This window comes from Falco peregrinus, chromosome 10, assembly GCF_023634155.1.
Source record: "Falco peregrinus isolate bFalPer1 chromosome 10, bFalPer1.pri, whole genome shotgun sequence".
Taxonomy (NCBI): domain Eukaryota; kingdom Metazoa; phylum Chordata; class Aves; order Falconiformes; family Falconidae; genus Falco; species Falco peregrinus.
The window spans coordinates 26,850,694-26,876,628 of NC_073730.1; the positions used below are offsets into that span (position 1 = coordinate 26,850,694).

Sequence of the window (25,935 nt, forward strand, 5' to 3'; positions counted from 1 at the left end):
GTAACTTGGTTACTTAGGAGATTTCACTCTGGATTATTACTTATGCTCACAATCACTCCATGCTTCGAGATTAATCTGCACAATGAACACAACAATGGCAAACACAATTGGGGGTGAAACACAGATATCTGAGGTTTTTTTCAGAGATATTACATGTACAGTTCGAGAGTTGGAAACTTTCAAACAAATCTTGCTGAACGTCCTCAAGAAAAGTGCTACTGAAACATCAAACACAGGCGAGTGTGGCATTATGCACCGTCAGCTCACCTGAGCCATTACTCATCTTTAAATTTATCTTCCAGATAAATTCCCATTAAGTTTCTCTTCCAGATGACTTTCCAGATCCCAGCCTCAAGTTTGCACTGACACACAGCACACTTTCTAACAGTCTTTGGATAGCCTCCCAATAAAAAGCACACAGTGTTATTTGCCTTGGAGAGCAGAGGGCTTGGGCTTATGGCGTCGGCGCTCTTTTCTGACTTAAGGCGTGATGCTGAACAAGTCGCCAGCTCCCTGTTTCTGAGCGTTATCAGGCATTTACTGCTAGGAAAACTACTTGCCCTGCTCGGACAATCTGAAGCATCATTAAATGTTTGGAAACAGTTTTAGAATAGGTACAAATCTACATAAAAGCAAACCCAGTTTACATATAAGCACTGGTTAAGCATAGACCCTAGAGGCACCTACTAATGGCACTGTAGTGGAAGGCAGCATCAGCATGACACAGCAGCGGAGAAATACCAGAAGGGAAGAAAAGATCCCTCAAGATGACTTTCAGAAGTTTAATAATGGAGGTGAGATTAAGTTTGACAGCTCAAATACAAGTTCCTACAGACTGATAGGAAGTCTGGTGTACACTGGGAACTCGAAGGATAACCTCAGCAGAGCCATTAACTACCGATGAATTATGAGCCCTCAGCATGACAAAGCCATGAAAAACACAGAAGATATTTCTAGAGGAAGGCACTTCTAGAAAGATAACGTCACTGTACAACGTACTGCTACCACCCCAGAAAAACTTCAGCACAAAGCATCACTGATCAATAAAGATCAGACAAGAACAGAAGAAGCTGACTGGGATAAGAGCAGATGAATCAGTGAGCGTATTTCCCAAGTGAAATTTAAAAGATAGTTCAGTGTAGCAAAGGTAGAGTGGATATGAACTCTCATAAAATCTTCAAAGACAGAAAAAAAAACCCTGCTAAAATTTGGCAGCAACATTTGCTCAAGAACAAATAGACGTGTACTGCTCACAAGTAAATTCTAACTGCAAGACGGAGAGGGGAATAAAATAACCAAGTCCTCAAGAGCAATGTTCTAGGCTTATCCACCATCAGATGTAGAAGGAGCAAAATAGGACCTGATGCACCTGCATAACATTGGGCCTTCAACAGCACAGAACAGAAACTCCAGTCCTGTGCGACACAGTCCAGCAGCAGGTCCACACAGCTTCAACACCACAGGACAGTGGAACAGGCGTTCTTGGAGAAGAGCTATACCACCCAAAATTAACAAGTTGATCTTGTATTGTATAAACGTTTCCTTTCCATAACAGACTGTAGTGTTTACTCTAATTCACCCCAAATGTCTTCTTCTTCCCCCATTAATCTAAGCTTTCCAAATTAAACTGAATGATCTGGCACATGGACACACTTGTCTTTGGTTTGGCTTGCAGCAATGCAGTTCAGGCTACAGCTGGAATCATCACTTCACTGTTTATTCCCTCTTTCAAGGGAAAAAGTACACATACATTATGATGTATGAATTTCTGATTTGATAAGGTACTTGTGCTCCATTTAATACATTCTTCTCTGGTTTTCAGTGCAATAACACACCCAGTATCCATAACTGCTCAAGACAGCACTCACATTTTCTACCGCTGCCTTTAATATAGAAAATTAATTTGTATCCTTCTACAGGCAAAGTAACTCCAGATGAATTTAAGGACATGGGAAAAAGATTGGCACATAGCTTACAGCACTGGGAGACAGCTAGGGATTAGCAACAGCAGGACTTTCTGTCCTGAGCTCAGACTCTACTAACCAGTGCCAAGGGATTCATGGTTCTGCAAGGATGTAGGTCATGCCAGAGGGGACACACAAAGTCCTGCAGGAGCCTGGAGGCAATTAAAAGCGGTGATGCAGCTGAGCATCACCACAGGCAGTGAACAGGGAGTTCCCCTGAGACTGGAAATCGCCGGCAAGAACCATCTATTCATCTTCCATGTTGCTGACAAGAAGCGATGACTGGTTATAAAGCTTTTAAAATGCAATGAGTCACTTCTCAAAAGAGGTCATTGGTTACTGAAATTTTGCTCAAGTATTTAATAAGGAGAAAACCCTTGAATAACAAATATGAATTCCTTTAATCATACTGTATCTGATTCTTCCAGTAATTACATTTGGGGTACCTGACAGTACAATTAAGTAATTCTCATATGCAGAGTAGAGGCAATACTGGCCAACAAGACATCCCTCTGCTAAAAAAAACCTCCACTAAAGTTAATTTCCCAGAGCAGAAAAATTTTGTTAGCCATCAATAAAAGATCCCCAACTTTTTTAGAACTGCCTGTATATTCCTTGTCCAAGGAAAAGAAAGTGCCATGCAGGTTCACTGAGGAGTGGGCTAGAGGAACTTCTCACAAAGTATGAGCTCGGGAGAAACCCAGCTGTAAGCTCACGTACCCGGCTGTAAGCGCACGTACCCAGCTGCAAGTGCACACACCTGGCTGTAAGCGCACGTATCCAGCCGTAAGTGCACACATCCAGCTGTAAGCGCACACACTTGGCCCCACAGCCCGGACGGCGCAGGCTGCCCCCGCTGCAGGCTCCCGTGCTGCTAACACCACACAAGTTACAACAATCTGACCACCATCAACATCTATATTAACCACATAAGGTGAGTCTTAAATGCTGCAAGCTGACAGCGCAGCGGTAGATAACACACCATGGAAGTACTGAAGAGCCAAACAGAATCTGGCACAGAAGGACACCCAGATCGTGTCAGCTGTGACACGCTCGCGTCCCCTGTGGTGCGTGGGAGGCTGGCAGGGCACAGTGGTCCTCCTCTCGACCAGCAGCATTGCCCTCCCCCAGCAAAGCCAGCCGAGCTGCCGCAGGCAGCGCATCCAGCAGCGCTTCTTGGACCCCACCATGGGTCAGACTATGATGAGGCAGCAAATTCCCCACCCAAAGAGGATGGAAAACTGGCAACGTCTTGCACCACAAAGTTGAAATAGCTCAGGTACAGGTTCTACCTGGCCTCCAGAACAGAGATCGGGTCAGGTAAGCAGAGAGAACACGAGAGCGACTTCTGCGCCACCCATGACCCTGCAAAACATCACCACGGCCTTGCCCAGAGCATTTAATAATACTGCAGCATCAGGGTGGGATTGTAGGGAAATCTGGTTTCTGCCCTCAGTGTTACAACATGCACTTGAACTGCTCTGACCTTACCCCTCCCGTCATTAAGCTTCTAGTTAGTTAAAACCTACATAGCCCCTCCCAGCTCATGTGGGAAAGGGCCACTTTCGGTCATCCTCAGAGGCGGCGGCAGCCTGGAGTAGGCAAAATATTACAAATATATTTTTCTTGAGCTCATCAGATGAGGGCCATCATTTTAACTGGATCAGCTCAACGATGCTGCACTGTCCATTCTGGCAAGCGAGCTTTAAATTGGCAGAGGTATTAATTTCAAATCAATAGGAAATGCAGAAATATCAATAGGCATTAAAGAGTGAAACATTAATTACTTTTCAAAAGGTGCAGTACACAAATTTCCTGATGCCTTTACAAACAGAAAGAAGCCAATAACATGATTTCATAACATTTTTAAATGACTAAGTTAATTAACAGGGAATCTTCAGAGAGACGATGAAGGAAATTTAGAAGAACCTTGTCTGACACTATTTGAAATTCTCAAAGGAAGGAGGGGACTTCTTGAAAAAAAGATTAATTACAAGTTCTTTTGCTTTACCTTGATGTAATTTCTGTTTACATATTTAAGCTGGTTTTGACCTTCAAAATTCTGGCAAAGAACAGTTTTCATTAAACCATCTCAGTGGAGGAAGTTGGCAGTTCCTCATCTTGTCTCTGAGGTTAACAGAGAATATTAATTATTTAGCAGGGATGGTCAAACAAAATATGTGTAAGTCCTATCCAAAGCAACCTTTAATTTCTCAAAGCAGACACGGCAAGGGTTGATGTATAGCAACCTCTTCTCCTGCCAGGTCTCATTCCTTTACAGGATTTGGTGGGAGGCTCCAGAATGAAGCAATTCCTCAAAAGATGATGTCTCTCTCTAAGAATAGCCTGCCTTATTCTGAGCATATATAACAGTGTGATGATAATAGCTACCTCCACCATCCTTTGGCAATTCATAGGTATCATCAACCAAGAAAACTGTAACTATCTTGACAATGGTACAAAATTTAACAATAGCAAAATATCTGTGGCTTCCATTTCTTCTAAGTGTCATTACTTCAGTGTCCTCTTTTCTGTGAAACTGCTCAACTGTGGCTCTTTGCAGGCTGGTTCGACACCGTCACCCACCTGCCCAGCTGAGCGGTGAGTATGTGACTGGGCAGTCCGGCAAGCAGGAAGAACACATTCTGTCTTGTCATTGGCACACGTATGGTACCGAGTCAAAAAGGAAAGTGTTAAGAGATAAATACTCATTTTAAGAACAACATTTCAATGATAGAGCTATACTTAATAATACAGTGAAAAGGGAATTACGCTGGGACATCAATCAGTCAAGAATCAACTAAATTATCAGGTTTTTTCCTACAGAGGCAAATTAAAGTTTGCCCCACACCTTGAAATTACAACTACCGTATATGACATTCTAACACAAAATGACATGCATCCTAAAACACGAGATGGCATCACATTAACTAAACCAAATATGAGATTTAAGGGAATATCAAGAACTTGTCTATAGAAAGTACTTCCATAAAACTAATATGAATTTGGGCAGACGTAAAGGAAAAATATTACAAAAATGAGTCACAACCTAGAAAATGAGCATGGTAGTAGAAGACTGAAGATACCCAGTCTATTGAGATGTTGAGGTGGAGAAATACTGAGGCAAGATATTAAGACAGAGAAATCAAGAACGAAGAATTAGAAGTCTAAGCCAGAAAAATTCATGTAGAAATAAGGCCCAAGTTGAGCAGCGAGGGTAGCTACCCACCTGAATAAACCACTAAAGGAAAAGATGGATTTAACACTTTGATGCTTTTTCAAGATTGCTTGGGTTTTTTAAGTGGCATGCTGTGGTACAGCCAAGGATTTTCTTCACAGAGGCAACCAAGCGAAGCTTTCTGATGTGCTCTGCAGGGGACCACACCATCCCATTGAATGACCCACCACCACACGCACCACAGTCTCCAGTCTTCCCATCTTTAGGTGCATAACCGGACAGCTAAGAACATCCTTCTCAAGGACTGTATTTAGATCCCGGAATTCTGAAATAGCTCTTTCTTCCTGAGATCAACAGGTGGCTGTTTTTCGTACAGTCAATGGAAAAACAGAGCCCCAGAAGGCAATTTAAAGTCCTAAGTCCGTATAATCTGCCAAAGTGCTTAATGCTTCCCATTGCCTATCCAATGGAAATGGCAACCCAAACCCAGCCACTGCAATTAGGCTGGGAACGCCCAGGCCACCGAGCCTCTGAAAAAACAGGGGATCCTCTGCTTTAAGAAACGAACATTTTTAAGAGATACTGCTGAGACATCTACTTATTCCATTTCGCCACTTTGAGAGCTTCTTATAAGAGTAAAATTTTTTTTGCTACAATCGGTGCTTTGCACAGCAAGAAAAAAGAAAGAGAAAATGCTGCTCTGTGACGTCCCTGCACTGCAAAGCTTGCCTTACGGTGACAGCAGCACGACCAGAACTCCTACGGAAACGCTCAGTGTCACTTATCTCCAAGAATAACAAGCAGGTATTTCACTTCAGAATCCCGCTGACAACTTGCGAGGCAGGGATTGTGAAACCTTACCTTTAAGGCAAGCACAGAAGACTGCCTCCCACTTGCAGAAGGAACAGAAATGAAAAAGGAAGACCAGGAAAACAGGCAGGGCTGGCTAACATCAGGGAAATTATTGATTTGTGGACTGAGATGGCATAGACAGATTTATACAGAATAATGGTACAATAAATCTGTAAACATACAGCTGTGTAAGTGAGAAGAGGTCCCTGGCTGCAGAAGAAAACACCGATTATTCTACTTGTTAAATTCTTGGCATGTAAGATTGGACTTCCTTAATGAATAAAACTTCTCACTGACTGAAACCTTAACTGCTAGTCAAACTGCTCGAGATTTTGCTGTTTGGCTACTGACTTCATCTGAATTGTACACATTAATTCTCTGTGGGAAGGTGAAAAGGCCTGTGTGACCCCTCCACAGCCTGCTCCTTGGCCTCCTGCACCATCAGACATAGGGTCCCTCCTCCGCACTGGGCTGCTGCTGAGCGGATCTCAGTTACTTTTTAAGTTTAGGAAAGCCACAGAGTGCAATTTGCACATATTTACCAAGGGGGCAATAAATAACCTTTGCTGGATGAGTTGCCTTTAAGGGACTATACCTAAAAAAAAAAAAAAAGACAACCCTCTACATTGTCTTACCCTATCCTACACAAGGAGTTGTGATGCTACATCACCTTCACCCACGCTTAGCCCCAGAATTCTACATCCTCAATTGCTTATTCGTGTACAGATACGGAGTGAAATGCAGAACTCAGAGCACATATTGGTTCTGGAAGGATGAAGGCATCCTTGCAAATGCAAAGAACCAGCAAGCGTCAAAGCATTTTAACCGATAATGCAGGGAAAAAAAGAAATCCTACTTTCATGAGTTTTAGTTTCTCATAATCTGACTCTTCAAGAAATGAAAACAGAACATCAACTTGGAGACAGATGCTTTGCCCCATCTACCCCCAATCCTGCTAATTTTGAGAATTATTCTATAAAGGTACCCCCATAAATCCTGCAGAGGACTCCATAGGGAAAGGGAAGACTATGGTGCACCTGGCTCACAGATGCAAAATGTCCAAATGGTCTATTTTCAAGTATCATTGAGCTAATATCCCAACCTAAGCATGGAGAAGGCTGTCTCCCGCAAAACTTTTATCCTGTAATGCAAGAAAAATGGAAAACACATGAAAATACGTTTTTTTAAAAAAATAAACTACAATTCAGTAAGATCTACATAAACATTTGGGAAGACTTTAAAGATATATTTGAGTATGAAAGAATATGAAACTCTCCCATGAAAGCTTTTTCGTGTATCCGAGCCCCCTGTGGAAGGGGCTGGTACCAGCGTGATATGGCACTATCAAGACACATTCCCTCTATTGCTGTCCCAGTACATCCTTCACATTCGGTAGGGTGAACACCAGAAGGGGTTCACAGCCAGTTCTTCTGACGATCAGCCTGTCCCATGAAACCCTTTTTCCACTCCAAAAGCAGGAAAGCTCATGCTAACTATAAAGGACACACAAGCACAAACAAGTATAATTTCTTATCGTATTATTTCACAGGACTTCTGGCAGTTGTTTCACTACAATAAAAGCTAAGTCGCCCCCTGCCCGCCCCTCTCTTGGGCATTCAGTAAGTTTTCTGTGACTCGTTTAATTGCAAATCACTGAAGACTGAAATTTAATAAGAAAGTAGGTAGCCAGATGCATTAAGCATATATACTAATGAAGAGTTTAGTTCTGTTAAGGTTTTACTATCAATAAACAAGGAACACAAAGCTGCAGTTCTGCTAAACGTAGAGGAAAACTTCCTTTGTAGAAAGAAATTTTCTAGTCAGAAGGCAGCACAGAAAAAAAAAATAAATCATTTAGGCTCAGATTCTCCCCCTCCTCTCAGACACACTTTCACCTCTGTTCTGATCCAGACATGATGCAACTTTGTCTCATGTCATAGGTGAGGTGTTTTCCTCTTTATGGTAACAAATGATGTCACAACCACAGGATCGAGATTTCACTGCAGGACTGAACAGGTCAGTGTCCTATGCACAGAATGAAAGTTATTGCTCAAACATAAACAGCTGAAATAATTGCAGAAGTAAAACAAATGAACAGCCAAGTAAATTAAATCCTTTTTGAATCACTGTTCCTGTTTTCCAAGTCCAAATGACTGTCCTTTCCTATTTAGGAAGCCTGAGGGGATGAAAAAGTGTCCAAGATGGTGAAATTAAAAATTAGCTACTGAGCATGAAACATGCAATGATTGCACTTCATAACATTTTTATTGCCTTAGTGTTGTACGAATCACTTCACAGTTCCACACTGTTATGATGAAAAAAATGACACCAATAAAGTCCATGCAATTGATGTTATGACTTCATCAATCCTAGACTAAAGACATGCACCAAACGACAAATATTTTCAAGCATATAGGGAAAACTACCACCTCATTCTGAAGAACCACAAGTTTCACCTTTGTATCTTTCTGAAGAGCGGTCACTCTCACACCAAAAGATGGAATATTGAAGTAATCCTCAGTATCAGCTCCATGTGACACACACTTTCCCTTTCAGAAACTGGCCAAATACGGGTTTCTCAAGAGTTATGAACACAGCTAACACACCGTGAGGCTACAGGGAATACAGAATGTTCCCAATTCAGAACATTCTTACTCCTTTGAGTTTTCGCATCAAGATAGTATTGTTTTAACAATGACCTGCACTTAGCTTTATTTTTTTAAAGTCTACAGATTCTGAAAGTATGAAGTTGAATTATTTTTACAAGTTCACTAAAATAAAGTTCAATTTATTGCTACTTACAACTTTCAAGAGGTCAATAATCTATACTTAAGACAACAACGCGGCATTGTAGTAATCTATCAGATACACCATCAAAGGTACGGCGCAAAGCAGTGACCTCCCACGGGGAGACTGTGACTTCTTTGACAGTCATGCTCAATCACTAACCAAATGCAACCTGAAATTCCTTCAGCAGTTCAACTTTGACATGACTAAGAATTTTAGTCTAACTGTATTAAAAAAAATATCTCCCATCCCTATAAAGCATCACTAAATCCAAACCTGTTCTGTAACTGCAGAACCTAACAATTTTTTTTTTCCTCTCTAACAAATACTAACTTTCTTTTTTTAATTGAGTGGCTAGACGTCTTGACTCAGTTATTAAAATCTCTGGTAGAATTCTCTCCTTTAATATAATAGTTCATTTCCCTTATAAAATCATTAATAGAAAATAAAGCCCTTTTTGTTAACTCTAATCTTGCTTCCTTGCAAGTGTGCCAGAAGCACTTTAATATGGATTAGGTCATGAATATCACAAATTACAGCAGCAATGTGTGGCAACAAAGGATCAGATTATTCATACAACAGTAAAACCAGCTTCCTTCTTTGATTAAAAAAAAAGTAGTAGTAAATAGTATGCATTGATCTCCCTGGACACAAAGTCAGTTCCTCTTATATCTGTGTTTTTCTGATGATACTTACAAATCCATGTTTACAGTATGAAGTAACAGCACAAACCTTAGAATGGCAAACGAGACGTATTACAGGGTGTAATAAAACCGACTGCATTTTATGTCAGAACTCCTGTTCTGCATGATGTACAGGCATGAAGTTAAGCTAGAGTAGGAAAATGTTAGTAGGTGCTACTCCCACACAAGGTTTCCTATACTAGATTCATGGCAGATACACTATAAACAAAGCAAAACTATGTACGTACAGGCAGGCACAATTACGGAAGAATTAATGTACCAACAAGAACAGCACTGGCCATAAATGCAGTAGAACAGAGCGAAATGAAATTCACAGCTAATTTATACAGCGGTATTTCAATGCAGAAAAGCATCCCCCATCAGTTTGTGGTTTTCCTGGGTAATGCCAGAACACGCACCAACTGCAGCCTATTTCCCTACTTGAAACAGGCACACCGGGCAAGAGTTTTATGGTCTTCATATGGGTTCATGGGGAGAGAAAAGACAAAGAGTAATGACCAAATATGTGTGGAGACATTATCCATACCTGCTCTCCACTGCAGAGTGCTCCACACATTGCCTTACAACTACAGTGTGCAAAACTGGCTTATCATCAGCAAAAACTTATCTCCAGAAATCCAGGGATTTGGCTCAAGTTACAAGAGGTATATTACCTTTAATACATCCTGTCTCTTTACCATAGCTCACCAAAGCTTCAGGTGACGCTCACATTAAATGCCAGTTGCCCAGTCCAAAGGACACAGTATCAGCCCCCCACAACGCTGCTTATACTTCAGCCAACCTTTTTGTGCCACCCAAATACTCCTGTTGAACTCCACTGAAAACTGTCTGCTGCACCTGGCCTGATAGAAACTCCAGGAAGAAACGAATGAAGGCTTCCAAGGCAGCCTCCCCAAAGAGAGCATTTAAATTCTTCAGCAATATGCAGCACTACCACCCGACGGGACAAGTCTGTCAAGAAGAAACCTTAGAAAGACAATACTGGCTTTGCGGAAAGACTTAGAATCTCTGATTTTGGGGGCCAGGCTAGAGTTTTAACTCTAATTAAATTCTAATTTGCTTTCCCAGGTTTCTGCCTCAAATGGGCTTATCTTCTAAGAAGCGCAGCACGATCTTCTCATTAAAGAATCTGTTACAATGAAAACACATTAGTACTAAAGCCATAAAAGACTGAGGAAATCATGGTCATTTCCCCCCAAACTAGTGGGTTGCCCTACCATCACTTTAAAAAAAATCTGTATGTTTACAAGTCTGCTTGAAAAGTGGGAACTTGCTGTTTCAGTGTTTCTTCAATGTTATCTCCATTTTGTTCTTTAATTAATAAAAGGATACATGCACTGGCATTATAAACACTAATTTGCTATTTAGCATCCCAAATTAGGAAGCATAAACATTTATGCACTTCATTAAACACTACCTAAGAACACTTTGAGATTAACAGGAGACAAGCTAGGCTGTTAAACACAATTTCAGGGCACACATGAGCCACCATAAAAAGACACTCCTCCTCTTCCCGTCCCTGGCTCCATCCTCTTGGCACCAGCCCATATGAACTGAACCTTGGAAATCAGTGAGATCTGATCCACCTGCGCAATCACAACTGCCAGGTGAAGGGAAGGGATGGGAATGCAGGGACACGAGCAGCAAGAGCAGGGCATACCTGTCTGGCAGCACGGCATACTTAGATTGGCACAAGCCAATCATGAAATTGCACTTTAGACAGCATAAAACAAAGACTTATGCCCTGAATTAAGGCATTATTTAAGTGCATGTGGCGTACAGGAAGAGATGTGGGTTTTTCCATCTTTTCCAAAACAGGCACTGCAGTTCTAGCACACCTCCTCCTCTCCCGTCCCCTTTCTTCCATCCACCCCAGCTCTTTAAAGACTCCTTGCGTTGCTCCTTTCCAAATCATCTATGCATACAGGACACTGAAACAGGCTTAACGTTAGGGTATACCAGTGCTACAGGAAGACGATAAGAAATGGTAGGTCTTTCAAAATTACAGGAAGCAGAATTGCAGTGGTAGTGAAGAAACAAACACTGATACTCAGGAACAGACAGTCTGAAAGGGAGATCATCACATCTGCATGCGTAAAATAAATGGAAGGTCAACTAAGATCACTAATACAACAAATCCTCCAAACTGATCAGTCCAGGCCCCAAGTTATCTCTATAAACATTATTCTCAAAATCCTTCGTGAAACAAGACTTCAGGTTGTTTTCTTTCACTTACAGACAGTAATTCAGACAACAAATTATTCCTTATAACTTTGCATCACAAGCCTGACTTTCAATGTAGAAAATTATTTTTAATTTAAATTTGTGCTAATAGTGCCCATTGTTAAATTATGGACTCAGATAAACTGGTACTAAAATTTCTATTATACAGAATCTTGCCATAGTGCAGTAATCTTTAAATTGTTTGAAAACACAAATATACTAAAAATATAGTGTTTCAAGAACAGTAATACGGACATACTGAAGAGCTTTGTACCATAGCCAGAAATCTGCAAAGTGCCTTGGTGCCTGAAAAAGAACTGCATTTAGATTTATTTATTTTTAAAAATAAATTATCATGATTTTTCAACTTACAGCTTTGGGTTCTTTACGTTTTTTTGTTTTGTTTTGTTTTTTAAAAACTACGATGGCAATGGTGACCTATCTACAAGGTAATAAGCGAAAAAGAAGCGTTCTTTGTGTGGTTTTGACCAAATATATTGTTAAGAGTTCAAAACAAAGATTTATAAAAACAAACGATTAAAATTTCAGTTCAGAAAAAACACTTTGTAAAATACAATAAACCCCTTTTCAATAGCAATGTAGATTTTTTACAGTTCTTCTTTCTAAGCAGATGTTTACTGCAGCCTAGATCCACTAACTCCAATAAAACAAAATGTAGGCAAAACGGGTTGGTGTTTGCAAAATCACAACCTATATACAGAACTGCAGGTAACATACTGCAACTCACTGGAAAAACCTTTGAAAATTCACTGTTTCATTGTGAGTGGACTTACAATATATCTTACATTGTTTAAAAGCAGGTTACACCATAGAAAGGCTTTTGACAGAACCACTCAAAAAATGAATCCGTTATAGGAAAGTAATGCTTCAAGTCAGCTTCTCCCACCAGCAAAAATGCCACACAAATCAAAAAACACTTAAGTAAAACACTAAGACTTTATTAAAAATCCAAAATTTATTGCAAATTGTACTTTGCACTTTCCCTCCTTTCTTCATTTTTACATGATTTATTGATATCCATGATTTTTTCACAGATGTACTTGTTGACTTTGGAGAGTCTCTGTGCAATTTCAGTTTCATCCACAGTTTCTTGTGCTATTCTATCATACAAACATTCTGGGGAGAAAAAAAAAAAAGGAAAGAGCCATTAGGATATTTTTAGAAAAGAATATAGCCCTGTGCTGGGCTAACTACTCAAGATACAGACAGCACTGAGTAAGCACTGTGTGTATCTGTTGCAAGACAACAGAAGCTTTCATTGATCCACTGCCTATCTTGTTAAAATCAAGATTTTTTTACCAGGCTTGAATCTTTGGCATGACCAACTTCCAGTTATGCTGTGACTACATTAATAGGCTTTTTATACAGAAACAAGGCTAAACCCAACCTTTTACAGTGCCAGTCTTGGCTGCCTAACTCTTGTCCATATCTCCACTGCATATTTAGAATCTTTTCCCAGGTGAATGGTCCCACCAGAACTATTGTTATCTGCAGTTCCCTGTGAGTCATTCCTACCTGCACACCTTCAAGACTGTAAATAAATGGTAATGGTTAGGAAGAGAAGCAGTAACCACTAGAATTCATTAACTGATTTATTTTAGTTTTTAAAACTGTTCAACGCACATTGTGTCTTTACGGGACACCCTGTCCCTGGGTATATTTCGCTTTTATTAGTGGATTATTCAGAGCAAGAGCCACCTTCTTCCGTGTTTGCACAATACACTTTGTGAACTTAACTGTAATACAAAAGCCAGCAACAGTAGAACTGCAAAAAGTAATGAGAGCAACGAAATTTGAGACAATTCTGCTTCACAGAGCCTGTAGTTCAGTGCCAACATCCTGCAGGTTACTGAAATCAGAGGTGGTGCAGCACACCCAACTGCTTAGTGACAGGCAGGTTTTGGGTTTTTTTGTTTTCATAACCAGAACAATATATTTTGCTGTGCAGGCTTCCCAGATTGGTTACACAAACTCTTCTGCTTTGCCTAGTAATCTATTCCAGTAGCCATTTATTGCTTCATATACAGAAAGCCATAGAGATTATCACTTAATTAACATGGTTTACAACATTTCTAATGCGTCATATTAAAAAGTTATGAAAATTAAGTACTATGCATGCTTTGTAGTTCGTTTTGAAACCTCTCAGAAGCTTTATAAAAGGTTATTTTGCATTAATAAGGTTTATAACAGTGCTCATGCATCATACTTTTTATAATTTCTTTATTACATACTACACAGTAGGGATTCTTAAGAAGCTAGAGATATCAGACACATTAAGAGCTAATGCTGTCGTTCCAAAATCTATTTTAAATAAGTTAGTCTGTGTCCACAGAATGATGAGAACATCCAAAACAATGTGAATTTTATGTTGTAAGATGTACTGAATATAAAATTAATAAAATTAATCAGCTGAAATGCTGATTATCAGTATGATATATCAGCATAACTATGATTTGAAATACAAACCGAAGAGGCAGCACATCACTGAGAACCTGAAGAAATGCAGCGTTTGCAGGTCATAAGCTTGCGCTACAGCAATCTCAGGGATACTCCCAGGTTGCAGCAGATAAACCTAGTAAGGTGAACTTCCAGTAAAAGCTGGCTTAGGGGCTCCAAAGAGTGAACTGGGGGTTCTGCTGCTTCTTTGTCTTTTGGCTTTAGAGGAGCATACAGATACCCCTTCGTATTTCTGACTGGACCAAAGATTCAAGCAGACCTCAAAGACCAACAAGGAGCTTTACTTCTTTTTGTGATGCCTGATCCAAATCATTGGGTAGTCACCATTTGTCCACTTGCTACTCATTTTTGTTTCTTTGTTTGTTTTCTTCTCCATTACAAGGTCTTATCTGATCACTTCAAGCTTTCCAGGAAACACTGCTGGCATGATGGGGCAAGACCTGCTAACACTGACACAAATGCAAAGGACACAACAACATGGAGTATCATGATTATGTGCTACCCAGTGCTGCTGATACAGGAAACCTGTCTGCTGACACCTAAAACATTGGCCATGCAGTTTGTTTCAAAAGGAGACTGTACAGTCTTGAGTCTAACAAAAAGGGAGTCTAAGACAAGGTGAAAGAAACACTAGAAAGAACAACATGGAAAACCAGGGTGTGGAACTGTAGAATTAAAATGAGGGTTGAGGCTGGAAGCAAAAGTATGGCAGAAAACATAAAACCAAGGAAACAGGGAAGAGCTGAGTTCCTGGCAAATGTACAGGTATGGAAGAGAAGAAAGGGAAGGGCCCCATCTGCCTTTCACCATGGATTTGTTGGAGCAGACTCCCAAACTCACCGTAGTCAAAGCAAGGGGAGTTAGAAGACAGCTGTCATTCAAATGGCTCAAGCAACACAGAGTGGCCCTGATCGAAGCAGAAGAGGAAATTCTGACATAAGCAGCCCTGCCAGCAGTGCTGAGGAGTAACAGCCTCCAGCAGGGAAAATACAAAGCTCTTTGCAATGGGCCAGCGAAAAATACCCCCTTTTTACTGCGTGCTTGTAAGTGTGCATGTGGGTAACCAATTCTGTTTCCCATTAGGAGCTGACAAGGGTAGCCACAGCCACAGAGTGGATTCCTTACATGGCCGGTGCATCACTACTTTGCTACACGTGTTAAGATTGTACAAAAAGATCCCAGCCAGAACTAGAAAAATCAGCATGGAACAGCTTGCACTTCCACATATATTCTTGAAGCGTGTTAGTAAAAAAAAAAAAACCAACAAACCCATCTCTTTTACTCATTTCTTACAAATTAAGAAAGATGACAGTACAAAGATCAGTTTCCAGCTTTTCTCCACACAACACAGACACATGCACACACTCAAAGAGGAATCGTATTTCTTACTTCCAAAACATGGTACTTGCAAAGCAGATTACAACAGCTCTTAAAGAGTTCATAGTTAAGAGCACAGAGCAACTAAGAACAGGAAAAGCAGAATAATGAAGCTCAATCAAACAGGGAGATTTCTTTCAGCCCTACGGCAATTTAGTATGGACGCAAAACCTAAAAATCCAATTTCGGTATGTATTCCATGAGGAACCGACTCAGTTCTGACTTAAAAAGAAGCCTGAAACACCAAGAGAGACAGAAATGAATGCAAAACACAAGCATGATGATACAAAGGGACTGAAATTCACTATTCATTTTAAATAAAGAAGGCCTCTCTCTCAAAGGGCTACATACATGGTCTCAGGCTTGCAGTTACTGAAAGTGTCACTGCAATTTTTCCTGCCAGATATGTCAGCGATTTACGCTTCCTGTTCAAATTCCAATTCAAGTGCAACAATTAATTTTTACTATTTCAATTTTCTCCACTTAAAAGGGTAAGACTATTCTTTCTTGCCTTTGAAGGTATGTGTATTTTTATAGTCACAGCTATAATGGTTTCTGTGCCTCATGCCAGGGTTGGTTATATTCTGGATGAAAGAATGTGGTAAAGCTACTCTCAGGCTTGTTAAAAGGAATATATGCATTTTAAAAAATCATTACGTTATAAATGAATTCCAGAACAACGTGTTGTTCTCCAGGCTCAGAGTCCTGTCCTGCAAGTGGTTTAAAGTGATGATCTTCTTGAACCTTACTGAAGTCAGTGTAAAACTCTTCAGCTGTGAAGGCCTGCACTGTGCACAGCTATTGCAATGTGTTTTACTTTTCCTGGATATGTATGCGCTTCACAATGCAATAGCAATTTGAATTACAGTTTTTAATCAGTTAATTTTATATGAGCTGAAAAGAAGCATCTTTCAACTCAGTGATAATGGTAAAACTCCAAAGCAGGAAGCAAAAGTTTTCAAATAACCTACCTCTGACAATGCTTAATTTGTGAGGTGAGAGAGGTGGCTTGGGAACGGCATCTTTCTTTTTTTTGGTTGCAACTCCTGTGACACTTCTGTTCTTGAGAACATCTGTTCCCCAAATCATAACCGCTAGATTTTTTGTATACTTTGAATCTCCTTGTGTTACTTGCAGCTGGTGCCATTTCTCCTCATCTACCCAAATTCCACTGCCAAGATGGACCTAGAAGGTAGTAATAATAACAACTTATCTATGGTATGTAGCACACAACAGTATCCAAGTGCTGTAGGAACATTAATATTATGTACTATAATAACAGTAATTAGGGCTGAACAAATCCATTTTGCCTAATTCTGAAACTTCTCCAACTTTATGGGTCAGGGAGTTCAAGTCAACCTCTTATATGATATAGTTCCTTTTTGTATTCAGTTGTTCTTACTCTCTACTTTCCCCCCCAAACCCACCCCCCCACAGCCTATCTCCTGAAAGACTATGGTCAGGAACAGAGACACAAGCAGGAAACAGTAAACACATCCAGTATTATAAAGGTTTGCACACCATATAAACCAAGCAGTTGCACCAGCCTAATAGAGGAGCAAGATGAAACATTGGCTTTAATATAAAGCTTCCCTTTGGCTGAAACAGAATTTATCCAAAGCGTATTTCAGAGGCAATAGAGAGGGAAATACTTCCTAAGTCAGATCCTGTACCTGTTGGCAAAATTCATCCTGATTCTTTGAAGTAACTAGAAGGGCAGAAGGGATTTTGAGAGCTCCAATTTCAATATAAGCCAAGGCAGTCTGGAAGCTCTGTAAAACCTCCAATTCCATCACAAAGCTGGCCTACCACCTATGATCGATCTATCCAGGGGAATACTGTTTTGTGGTAAGGCAATGACCCATTGCTGCAACATCATAAACTTTCTGTTATCCAGACAATGGGGAGTAGGGATATTTCGCTGAAGTAGTAAAGCAGGATAATGCAGGTACTGGGAAATGCAGTGTGAAGCCACTGTAGTCTCCAAAAGGAAGCTGCTTGAGTCTAGTTATGCTTAGTAGTCTTGCTCAGCATTGACTGTGCTGGGTTTACTCCTACAGAGCTACACCGGATCTCTACCCCAAGACTCCAAGTGCTCCAGACTTAAGATGAATGCAGGACATGAATCCAAGCACCATCCTTAGGCTGCCGCTACGTATGTTTGAGCTGACAGTCCTGATAACCAGGACACCATCAAGGGAAATAACTGCACTAGTAATCAGCACGGGTCTGACATGAGTGCAGCCAGGATGCAGATGCTGGCCCAGTGCGGAACCACGGAGAATACTCTGCACCTTGTACGTCTATGCTCCTAACTCCTGGAGCACAGTGCAGACACCTGAACTACCTCTGCACACAGAAAGCTTTGCTCACATGGTGTTGAACGTCATTCAGTTGAACCCACATTTGCTCATCATCCATAACAAGCTAATGAGTGACCTAGCTGTTTAATTACTGGTAGGAGTTCACTGCATTGGAAAGGAAGAAGACAGAACTTACTTTCTCATAATCCGTAAAAGTGCAAAATACCAAAAATATGTACCAATGGGATTGTTAAATTCAGGTTTCATAAAATCAGGATGTTCTTTCTGTCACACTAACGCTTTAATAAAAACTTGCTGCCTCCTCAAAACTAAAAAAAAACCCCTATGAACAAAATTCTATGGTAAAACCATATTAGAAGACTGTTTGCCTTAACTGTTTTGCTTTTAGTTTTCATGGTTTTACTCCTTTCATGTGGCACTACATAAACTGTGCCTGCTACTCATACAGATCTGAACAGTATCACGTAAAGTCCCACTAAACGCAATGAAAATTGGACAAAGCTACTGTAAAATTTTATATACCCATAATTTTACTGCCTGTATTCAATCAAATACCATTTTTCCTTTAAATGGAAGCCTGCTTTAATTATTAATGAGGGCTATAACCTGAAGAAATTTTTTATTACGACAGCATCCTTCAAAAGCAACTAGTTGTTTAAAAACTTAAACAGAAAAATATGAATGGTTTGGCTACCAGCTATGTTACAAAAAACAAATGAAAATGTCTAACTTCCTCAAAGTATAAAACCATAAAGCAAGCTGCCTCTCCTGCAAAATCTTCTATACTAAAGGGATTCTAACAAGCTTTTCACAAGTCTGCGTGATATTTAGATTTTGTAATGGACAGAAATGGAACTAGTGATAACCACAACATGAACACCTCTTTTTTTCCCCTTCCTTCTCTGTTGTTGAGCATCTTCATAATTGCTTTAAAAAAATTCACACTTTTTCGCTGCTCTTTACTTCTTTTGTAAGACAACTTCAATCAGACTGAGCAGTCTGTGCTCAGAAAACCATCACATAACAATTATAATTCAGTTATTCTGATCTTGGAATAGTCATCTGTAAAAATGAGTGTTAAGTTAGTTAGAAAATAACAAAGATTATGAACGTTGTGCATTGCCAAATTTTTGATGTCTGCATTACGCTAATTGTAGCAACTGCTGTATTTGATCAAAAACCTGATTCCCCTCTGCCAAAATTAGGGTTTCTGTTTGCTAAAGATTGTTTAGCCTCTTAAGTACAAAATTATTCATTAGCTTTAAGTTACTTTAAAGAAAACAACAAGTTACAGGAAGAACTTTTAATATTTATGTTTCAGACAGATCATCTCTTAACCAAACATGCCTCATTTAATAAAAAAAGTTATCACTTGTATGAAACACCTATGGTAACAGCAACTACGTGACAGCCAGCCACAGAAATCTTATGTCTCCCTTTTTCTATTTCTAGCACTGTTATGGCAAGGAATTTAATCTGCCCATGTCTCAGTTTACCTCTCCGTGAAACTGGCCCGGTACTGTTTCCTATTACTCCCAAAGCTATGGGAAGCTTACTGTACTCCAAATTCAGAAGCCATTTCCTTCTTGCTGGAAGAGCTGCCCTATGGGCCAGACCCTTGGCTTGATGAAATCAATGGGAACTTTACCCCCAATTTCAGCAACTGCAGGATCAATGTTCAAGTACAATGCAACAGAAACAGCAAATTCAAAGCAATGCTCACCAACATAACTGTGCTAACACATGCAACGTATCTAAAATGCATCTCAGATGAACCTTTTTCTTTCTTTTTTTTTTTCTCCTTTCTTCTTTTCTTTTCTTTAAATGAATGCCATAGGCTCTTTTTCAGTAACTCCATTCTCCCTCTGGAGAAGAGAGATTTATCTGCCTTAAAAGAATCCTACAAAGATCAAATCTGATGCCACAAAGGGCAAGATTTCTAAAAAAGTATTTCAACTACTCTAGTGGTGCATGTCAATAAAGGAATAGAGAAAAAAAGGCATAAATAAGGAAAACTGAAAAATAAACCACCACCCTCCAACACTCTAAATACATTCTTAGTTCACATTTCTGGCATCTGAGCTGGCTGAAGCCCCAGTAAAACACAGAAACTTAAGAAAAAAAATTACAAAAAGAAAGTTAAAGACAGATTAATATTTATAAAGACAGAGAAAACTTCAGCAACAGAAGTATCAAGAAGCTGGCAGATGAAATAAAGGTGCAGGAAAAGCTGCATACAAACACTAAAGGACATGCCCTGTCCCACAGACCTTAAGTGGAAAAAAAGGAGATAAACCAAACTCACAGTCATGCGAGGTTTTCATTGCGCAAATATACAAGCAAATGACATATGTTAAATATACTAGGCAAGAAAAGCTATACGAACCAAATACCTGTCAAACTACCAAGTTTATACTATTTTTCACACACATTTCATCCTCCACAGTTATGTCAAATTCATCTTCAATAATGACAGACACTTGTGCAGTCACTCTTATAACACAAATCTGAAAATGTAGTATTTCATGCTATTCTAGCAGTAATTCCACTATATGCCAAAACTGAAACGGACATTTCCTCCTTAAAGGTTCTCAGATTATGGTACCAAATGCATATGTATCCTAAGAAACAGGATCTGCATAGGCAGTTCTGAAGAACATAGTTTTGTAAAAGAAATATAATGCTTATTTCATGATAATGGCAGCAGCTGTAAAGGCAGGCCTCGGCAGATGAGTGAACAATGTGTTGAACATGCTGAAGTCTGAAAAACTATCAGTCAGGTTCTGGCAAACTGTAGCTAGCTGGTATCTCACCAACTTTATAGGAGTGTCTGGAAAGTAGCACTACATCAGTTCAATTCAGTGGCAGATTCAAGGGAGCCAATTTTAATTCCAGGGTTCATAATTATCTACTGGACTCCAATTCAACCAAAACATGAAAGCTTCTTTGCAATATGACTACAGCACATTAAAAACATTAAAGACCTTTCAGGAAAAAGTACTTCTGTTAAATAGACTAATGTAACTTTGTAATTCGGGTTATTAGACTTTGGTCTCTATTTGGTAGATTTACGTATGTCACCAATTGAAGACTATGCCAATTTGCTTGTGTATGCATATTTAATAATTATGTTCCTTGTGCTGCACAGCATTCAATGCTCTCATCACTGAGGATAATTTTCTATGCTGTTCATAATTGTGTAATTTCATAATTTTCCTCAGCATAATAGCATACCTTTATGAAAATTGAGGAAGTTTGTATAAGCTGCCACTATGCAAAACCCCTGAGATCAAGAAAATTCCACAAGAAAATCATCTGATGGACATTTATGCATTATTCATGCTATATTTAATTTAAAATACCTTTCCATTCTCGAGAATATACTTGTCCATTACTGGAACGGGGGCAGGATAGTACGTTGATGTATTTGCTTCCTCACTGAAGGTCTTCTGTACCTCAGGTTCAGGCTCAATTGATTCTGGTTTTACTTTTTCAAGCTCAATGGCAGGTCCTAGACAGTTAAGAAAAGAGAGCTGTCTGCTATCCCAGAGAATACGAAATCAATCACTTCATCACCCATGGTTAGCATAAAATAGCACATTAGTCATGTTCATTTAAAGTTAAAAAGAGTCTAAACCAAAATCCTACTTCTGAACGTCAACAAATAAAAGTAGGATAAGTAACTCTGCTTTATAAACATTAATTTTTTTAGTTTTAATTTAAATGTTTGATTTTATTATTAAAGCATATGGACCATTACAGATATGGGTAAGATTGCTTAATGCAAACTATGGAAATCATGTTAAAATGACACTGAAATAATAAACCAAAAGCAACAATAGTAATTCTTCAAATAAGAATTACTTAGTTGCATAGAAACCTGCATAATTTACTGTGATAATTACATAAATTATCCGTATAGAATTACAAATTTTATAGAAATATGAAATATCTTTGGATATAACAGAGGTATATTAAAAATAGTGAGGATGGACAGAAATGCTATAAAGGAAACAGGCTTAGGCTACTTATGCTAAAGTTTCATGCATAGAATGAGTGCCCAAGGTTAAAAAAACCCCACATAAATTAGAATTTTGATCGTCCAACCCATCCAACACACTGATTTTTATTTTTAATGTAATCAACAAAAATCAAACACAGTTTAAACAACAGAATACTATGAAGCACACGTTTGAGGCTTCAAAGGAAGACAATTATTTTGTCAGTCATCAACTTTTCTTTTCCAGATCAAATTTATAAAGTGTTCCTAAAAAGACAGAAGAACAAAATAAAATAATTTGTGGACCGGATTTCATCATTCCATTCATTGCAGCAGTTACACCAGAAGTCTAGGAACAGGCTATGGCCCCAAGCCTATCATTGCGTCTTGATGTCTGTCTCTAGGATCACGAGAAGCTCCAGCAGTCACTGAAGTTCCACGCAGGGATGGCGGTTCGTTAACACAGCAAGGTTGCCAGCTTAGACCCTGGACACCACAGTCATCAGCCACTTCAAGAACTACGAGGATGAACTCACCAGGTTGGTGCTGGGAGCACCGCAGCACTCTGTAGCCCAACCCTGACATCTTCAACAAACACCAATTCAACACTCTGGTCAGAGTTACGGTTCAGCACCCCTCCTCAGTGTTTGCGTGGCAGACCGAGCCCTGAATGGATCTAACTCTGCAAGCCAGGCTGACACCAGAACTCAGGTCTTGAGTCACGTATCTTAAATATTTAGTTCCTGTACCTGGAACAAGCAAAGCATTCATTCTTCCTACTTTGTGCAGTTTCACTTAAGAGTTTATACCATGATATCATCATTTCCTCCATAGCCAGCATTTGACATTTATCCTATAGCTTATTCTACACCCAGCTATTTAGCTAGAACATTAGCTGGCTAAACGTTCTCAGCTGACTGCCACTTGACACTCAGCAACAACTAAAAGTCATCTCAGCAACTCAGACAATGCTTACTGCAGTGCCACCACCACGAGCATCTGAAGAGCCATGTGCCATACAAGCACGGCACAAACAGAGAAATCAGGACAACCACACCATTTGCATTATAATTTCATAGTACTTTTAATAAGCACCTCTACTGTCATGCATATACGATGATAAGGCCAAAGTAAACTTTCTAAACTTGAGACTGCTAAACTGATTCAGACTGGGGAAAAGACCCAGACTGGTTAACCCACCCAAAGCCTCCGTCCATCTCGGCGTAGGCACACCTCAACAAGCAGATGCAGGCATGTAATAGACAGCCTGAACTTAGGAAGTGATCACTTAGCTGGTACCTAAAGTTCTTCAAAGTGCTATCTTAGCCCTTCTTATGCTTTGAAAGTCACTTTGAGAAGACACCCAAGTACAACCACCTTCTTTCATATTTACCTCAGTTTAAACACTTTCACTATTTGCCATTTAGAAGTCTTTTACTGTTTTGTTTATAGTTATATATTGACACAGCTGGGATTTGGTTTCCGGAGCTCCCCAAGAAGAACAACCGATTAAAGTCCGCGACAAACATAGTTCTAACAGGTCAGAAAAGCCTCTATTGCAATTCGTGCCTTACTGCTTGCTTAGAAGTCACCAACAGAAAGCCTTTTAGATGTCTTCTTTTGTATTCTACCGATATTTTTTTTCTTTCTGAAGAGAAATGTGCCTCTGATTAGGCAGTCTTCACAGCTGCTTTCACCAGCTACTAAAGACTGCATTTTCAGCCCAGCATGTTGTGAATTAGACACACAACCTGCGTTATTGTCTTACTGCTAATGGGAGTTGTGTGCCCAATTGACCACGCAGCATGCTCTAAAAGTTTCTCCTCTCTGTAGCTCTCATGCTCTGCATTTTATTTTAAATATGACGAAGGGAACATACAAAAATATATGCCGCTAACTAAAGGCTCAACAATGATAGTACTTGCATAATATGGATCATTAAAAACAAAAAAAACAAACAACCAAAAAACAAGACAGTTCTTCAGAATGTAAAAAGAAAACAAATGTTTTATTGCAAAGTCCTTCTCTTTCTGACTGTAAGGTTTCCATAATATATGAGAGGCCAGCAACTTCAAATGAAGGATGAAGAGGTAGGTGGCTTCCCTTCACCACTTCTTTTCCTAAAAAATGCATCTTAGGCTACAAGCTATTCAAAAACTAGTAAATAAGTCAAAATAACTGATAAAGTGGTCAATATACATTTGTAAGCAGCAAGCTCGTTTTCCACATGGTCTACCAGAATTTGAATGCAAACAAGAGGAGTCTGAGAGGTGGTAATATTACATATATGGTACTTCCTGTACTTGTACTTGATAGAAACCTTGCACTTTTTCTTTTTTTTTTTTTTAATATCAAAAAACCAAACAAATCTAGAAAAGCTGATAATAGTAACTCCTTACATGCAGTACACCACATATACCATTTTGTTCTCCCTATTCTGGTGTCAGTCCCGCTACACTGTAAACTGGATCACTGTAATTAAACTGGGATTAAAAATAACCACCTGGGGGGCTGTGCGTGCGTTGATGAATGAATGTTTATGAATGAAAGCGAATACACTTCCTGGCTTTAGAGCAACGCTAATTCTTACCAATACAACATGAAAATGAAGTATTTATCAGGGAGTGAACAACACCCAAACATTATCCCTGATACAACTTCACTACTTCTGGCCATACACAACCATAGTAAACTGCATAGATCTTACCCTGCAGACAACTATGTTTTTAAGATGTTATTGAAATTCTTATCTTTTGCAATCCAAGGACTATTTAAAGTTAGGCCTACAGGGAAGAGTCAGTGATTTAATTCTCTAAATCACCTTACTCTCTATTGATTAAAAAGGCCAGATTAGTGTGTTTCCAGGTGCAACAAAACAAAGATAAACTGCAAAGGCCTACAATCACAGGGCTTCCTGATCCCAGAGCGGGTAAGGGAAAAGAGGCTTTGGCTGCACACATTCTCCCAGAAGCTCAGATGAGGGATACTGTAACCTCTTCAATGACAGTCATCTCATTTCCCCACTGCTTTGGGCCCTAGAGCCCCGGTCAAATGCCTGCCTCCTCCAGGCAGGGATCTGTTGGGCAACAGCACACCAAAATCATAAAGAAGCTTCAATATATCCCTATGGATCAGTACTGATTTCACTAATGTCATTTACCACACCTGCTTTCAAGGCTCTCTTATTTTAAGAGTAACTCAGTGTCACCATGGGGAAGATGAAGAACCTCACTCTTTCCACAAGAGTGGCTCAAGTTTAGTAGCAGAGATGAAGGCCTAGGTCTACTTCTCACTCAAATCAACAAGTTGATGGGAAATTAGGAGACTGAATACTTGACTGAATGTTAGCTCAAGAGGCTGTTCTATATTTGATCTGCAACTTTAAAATGGCAACAGGCACGCATTTCCCACAGCTGCAATTCATCAGCAAAAAACAGCTGTCATCTCATGCAAAGAAATCAGAAGTCTCCAAGGTGAAACAGAAATGCAATTAGTTTGCATTAAGTCCAGCCTGCTGGAAGTACGGCGTAACATAAATTACATGTAATTTGAAACTCTAGGTTTAAGAGATTGCTGCAGCAACTGAAGATGAATTCAGGATGTAATCTATTTTCTGAACAATTTTCAGAGATTATTCACATTTCCAGCTTATAAATAAGGTATGGTTGGGTAAGTAAGAAAGACTAAAGAAGTCTTTATATATATATTCCTTGCCTGAAAGTAGCACTTTTTCACACTGTCATCAGGCTCTCTAATTTATAAAGTGCTGAAGATGTCTCCCTTTCTAACCATTCATAAATTTTTGTATTGATCTTTCTAGAATCTGCTTGTTTCTCGACTGTGAATGAGGCTACAAGGAAAGGCAATCGAGTAATCAGTGGTTAACACATTGACTCTTGGGAAACACACACCCTGTGACAGACACAGCCAGTAAGGCCAAATTCTACCTTTGCTATCCATGAAAACTTTCATAGAAGCAATAACAACAAGGGATTTTTCTGGAAGTTACTTATAATTCATATTTGTCCAGGTACGTGACTAAATTTAA

General features: G+C 39.5%; 1 protein-coding gene across 10 annotated transcripts in view; it reads right to left on the minus strand.

Annotated features, from left to right (window-relative positions):
- Window positions 1-25,935, minus strand: part of LOC101910707 (BEN domain-containing protein 5) — a 965,145-nt gene that overhangs the window by 342,662 nt on the left and 596,548 nt on the right. For 8 of the 10 annotated variants that reach the window (XM_055814850.1, XM_055814851.1, XM_055814849.1 and 5 more), the window contains 3 exons: window positions 21,250-21,398; window positions 16,535-16,748; window positions 12,652-12,845 (listed from right to left, as the gene is read on the minus strand). The exons of the other annotated variants lie outside the window; for them this stretch is intronic. In XM_055814850.1, the coding sequence (XP_055670825.1) occupies window positions 12,685-12,845; window positions 16,535-16,748; window positions 21,250-21,398 (524 nt within the window). In that variant the 3' untranslated portion in view covers window positions 12,652-12,684. Of the gene's footprint in view, window positions 1-12,651; window positions 12,846-16,534; window positions 16,749-21,249; window positions 21,399-25,935 lie in introns of those variants that run through there. 10 annotated transcript variants of the gene reach the window in all.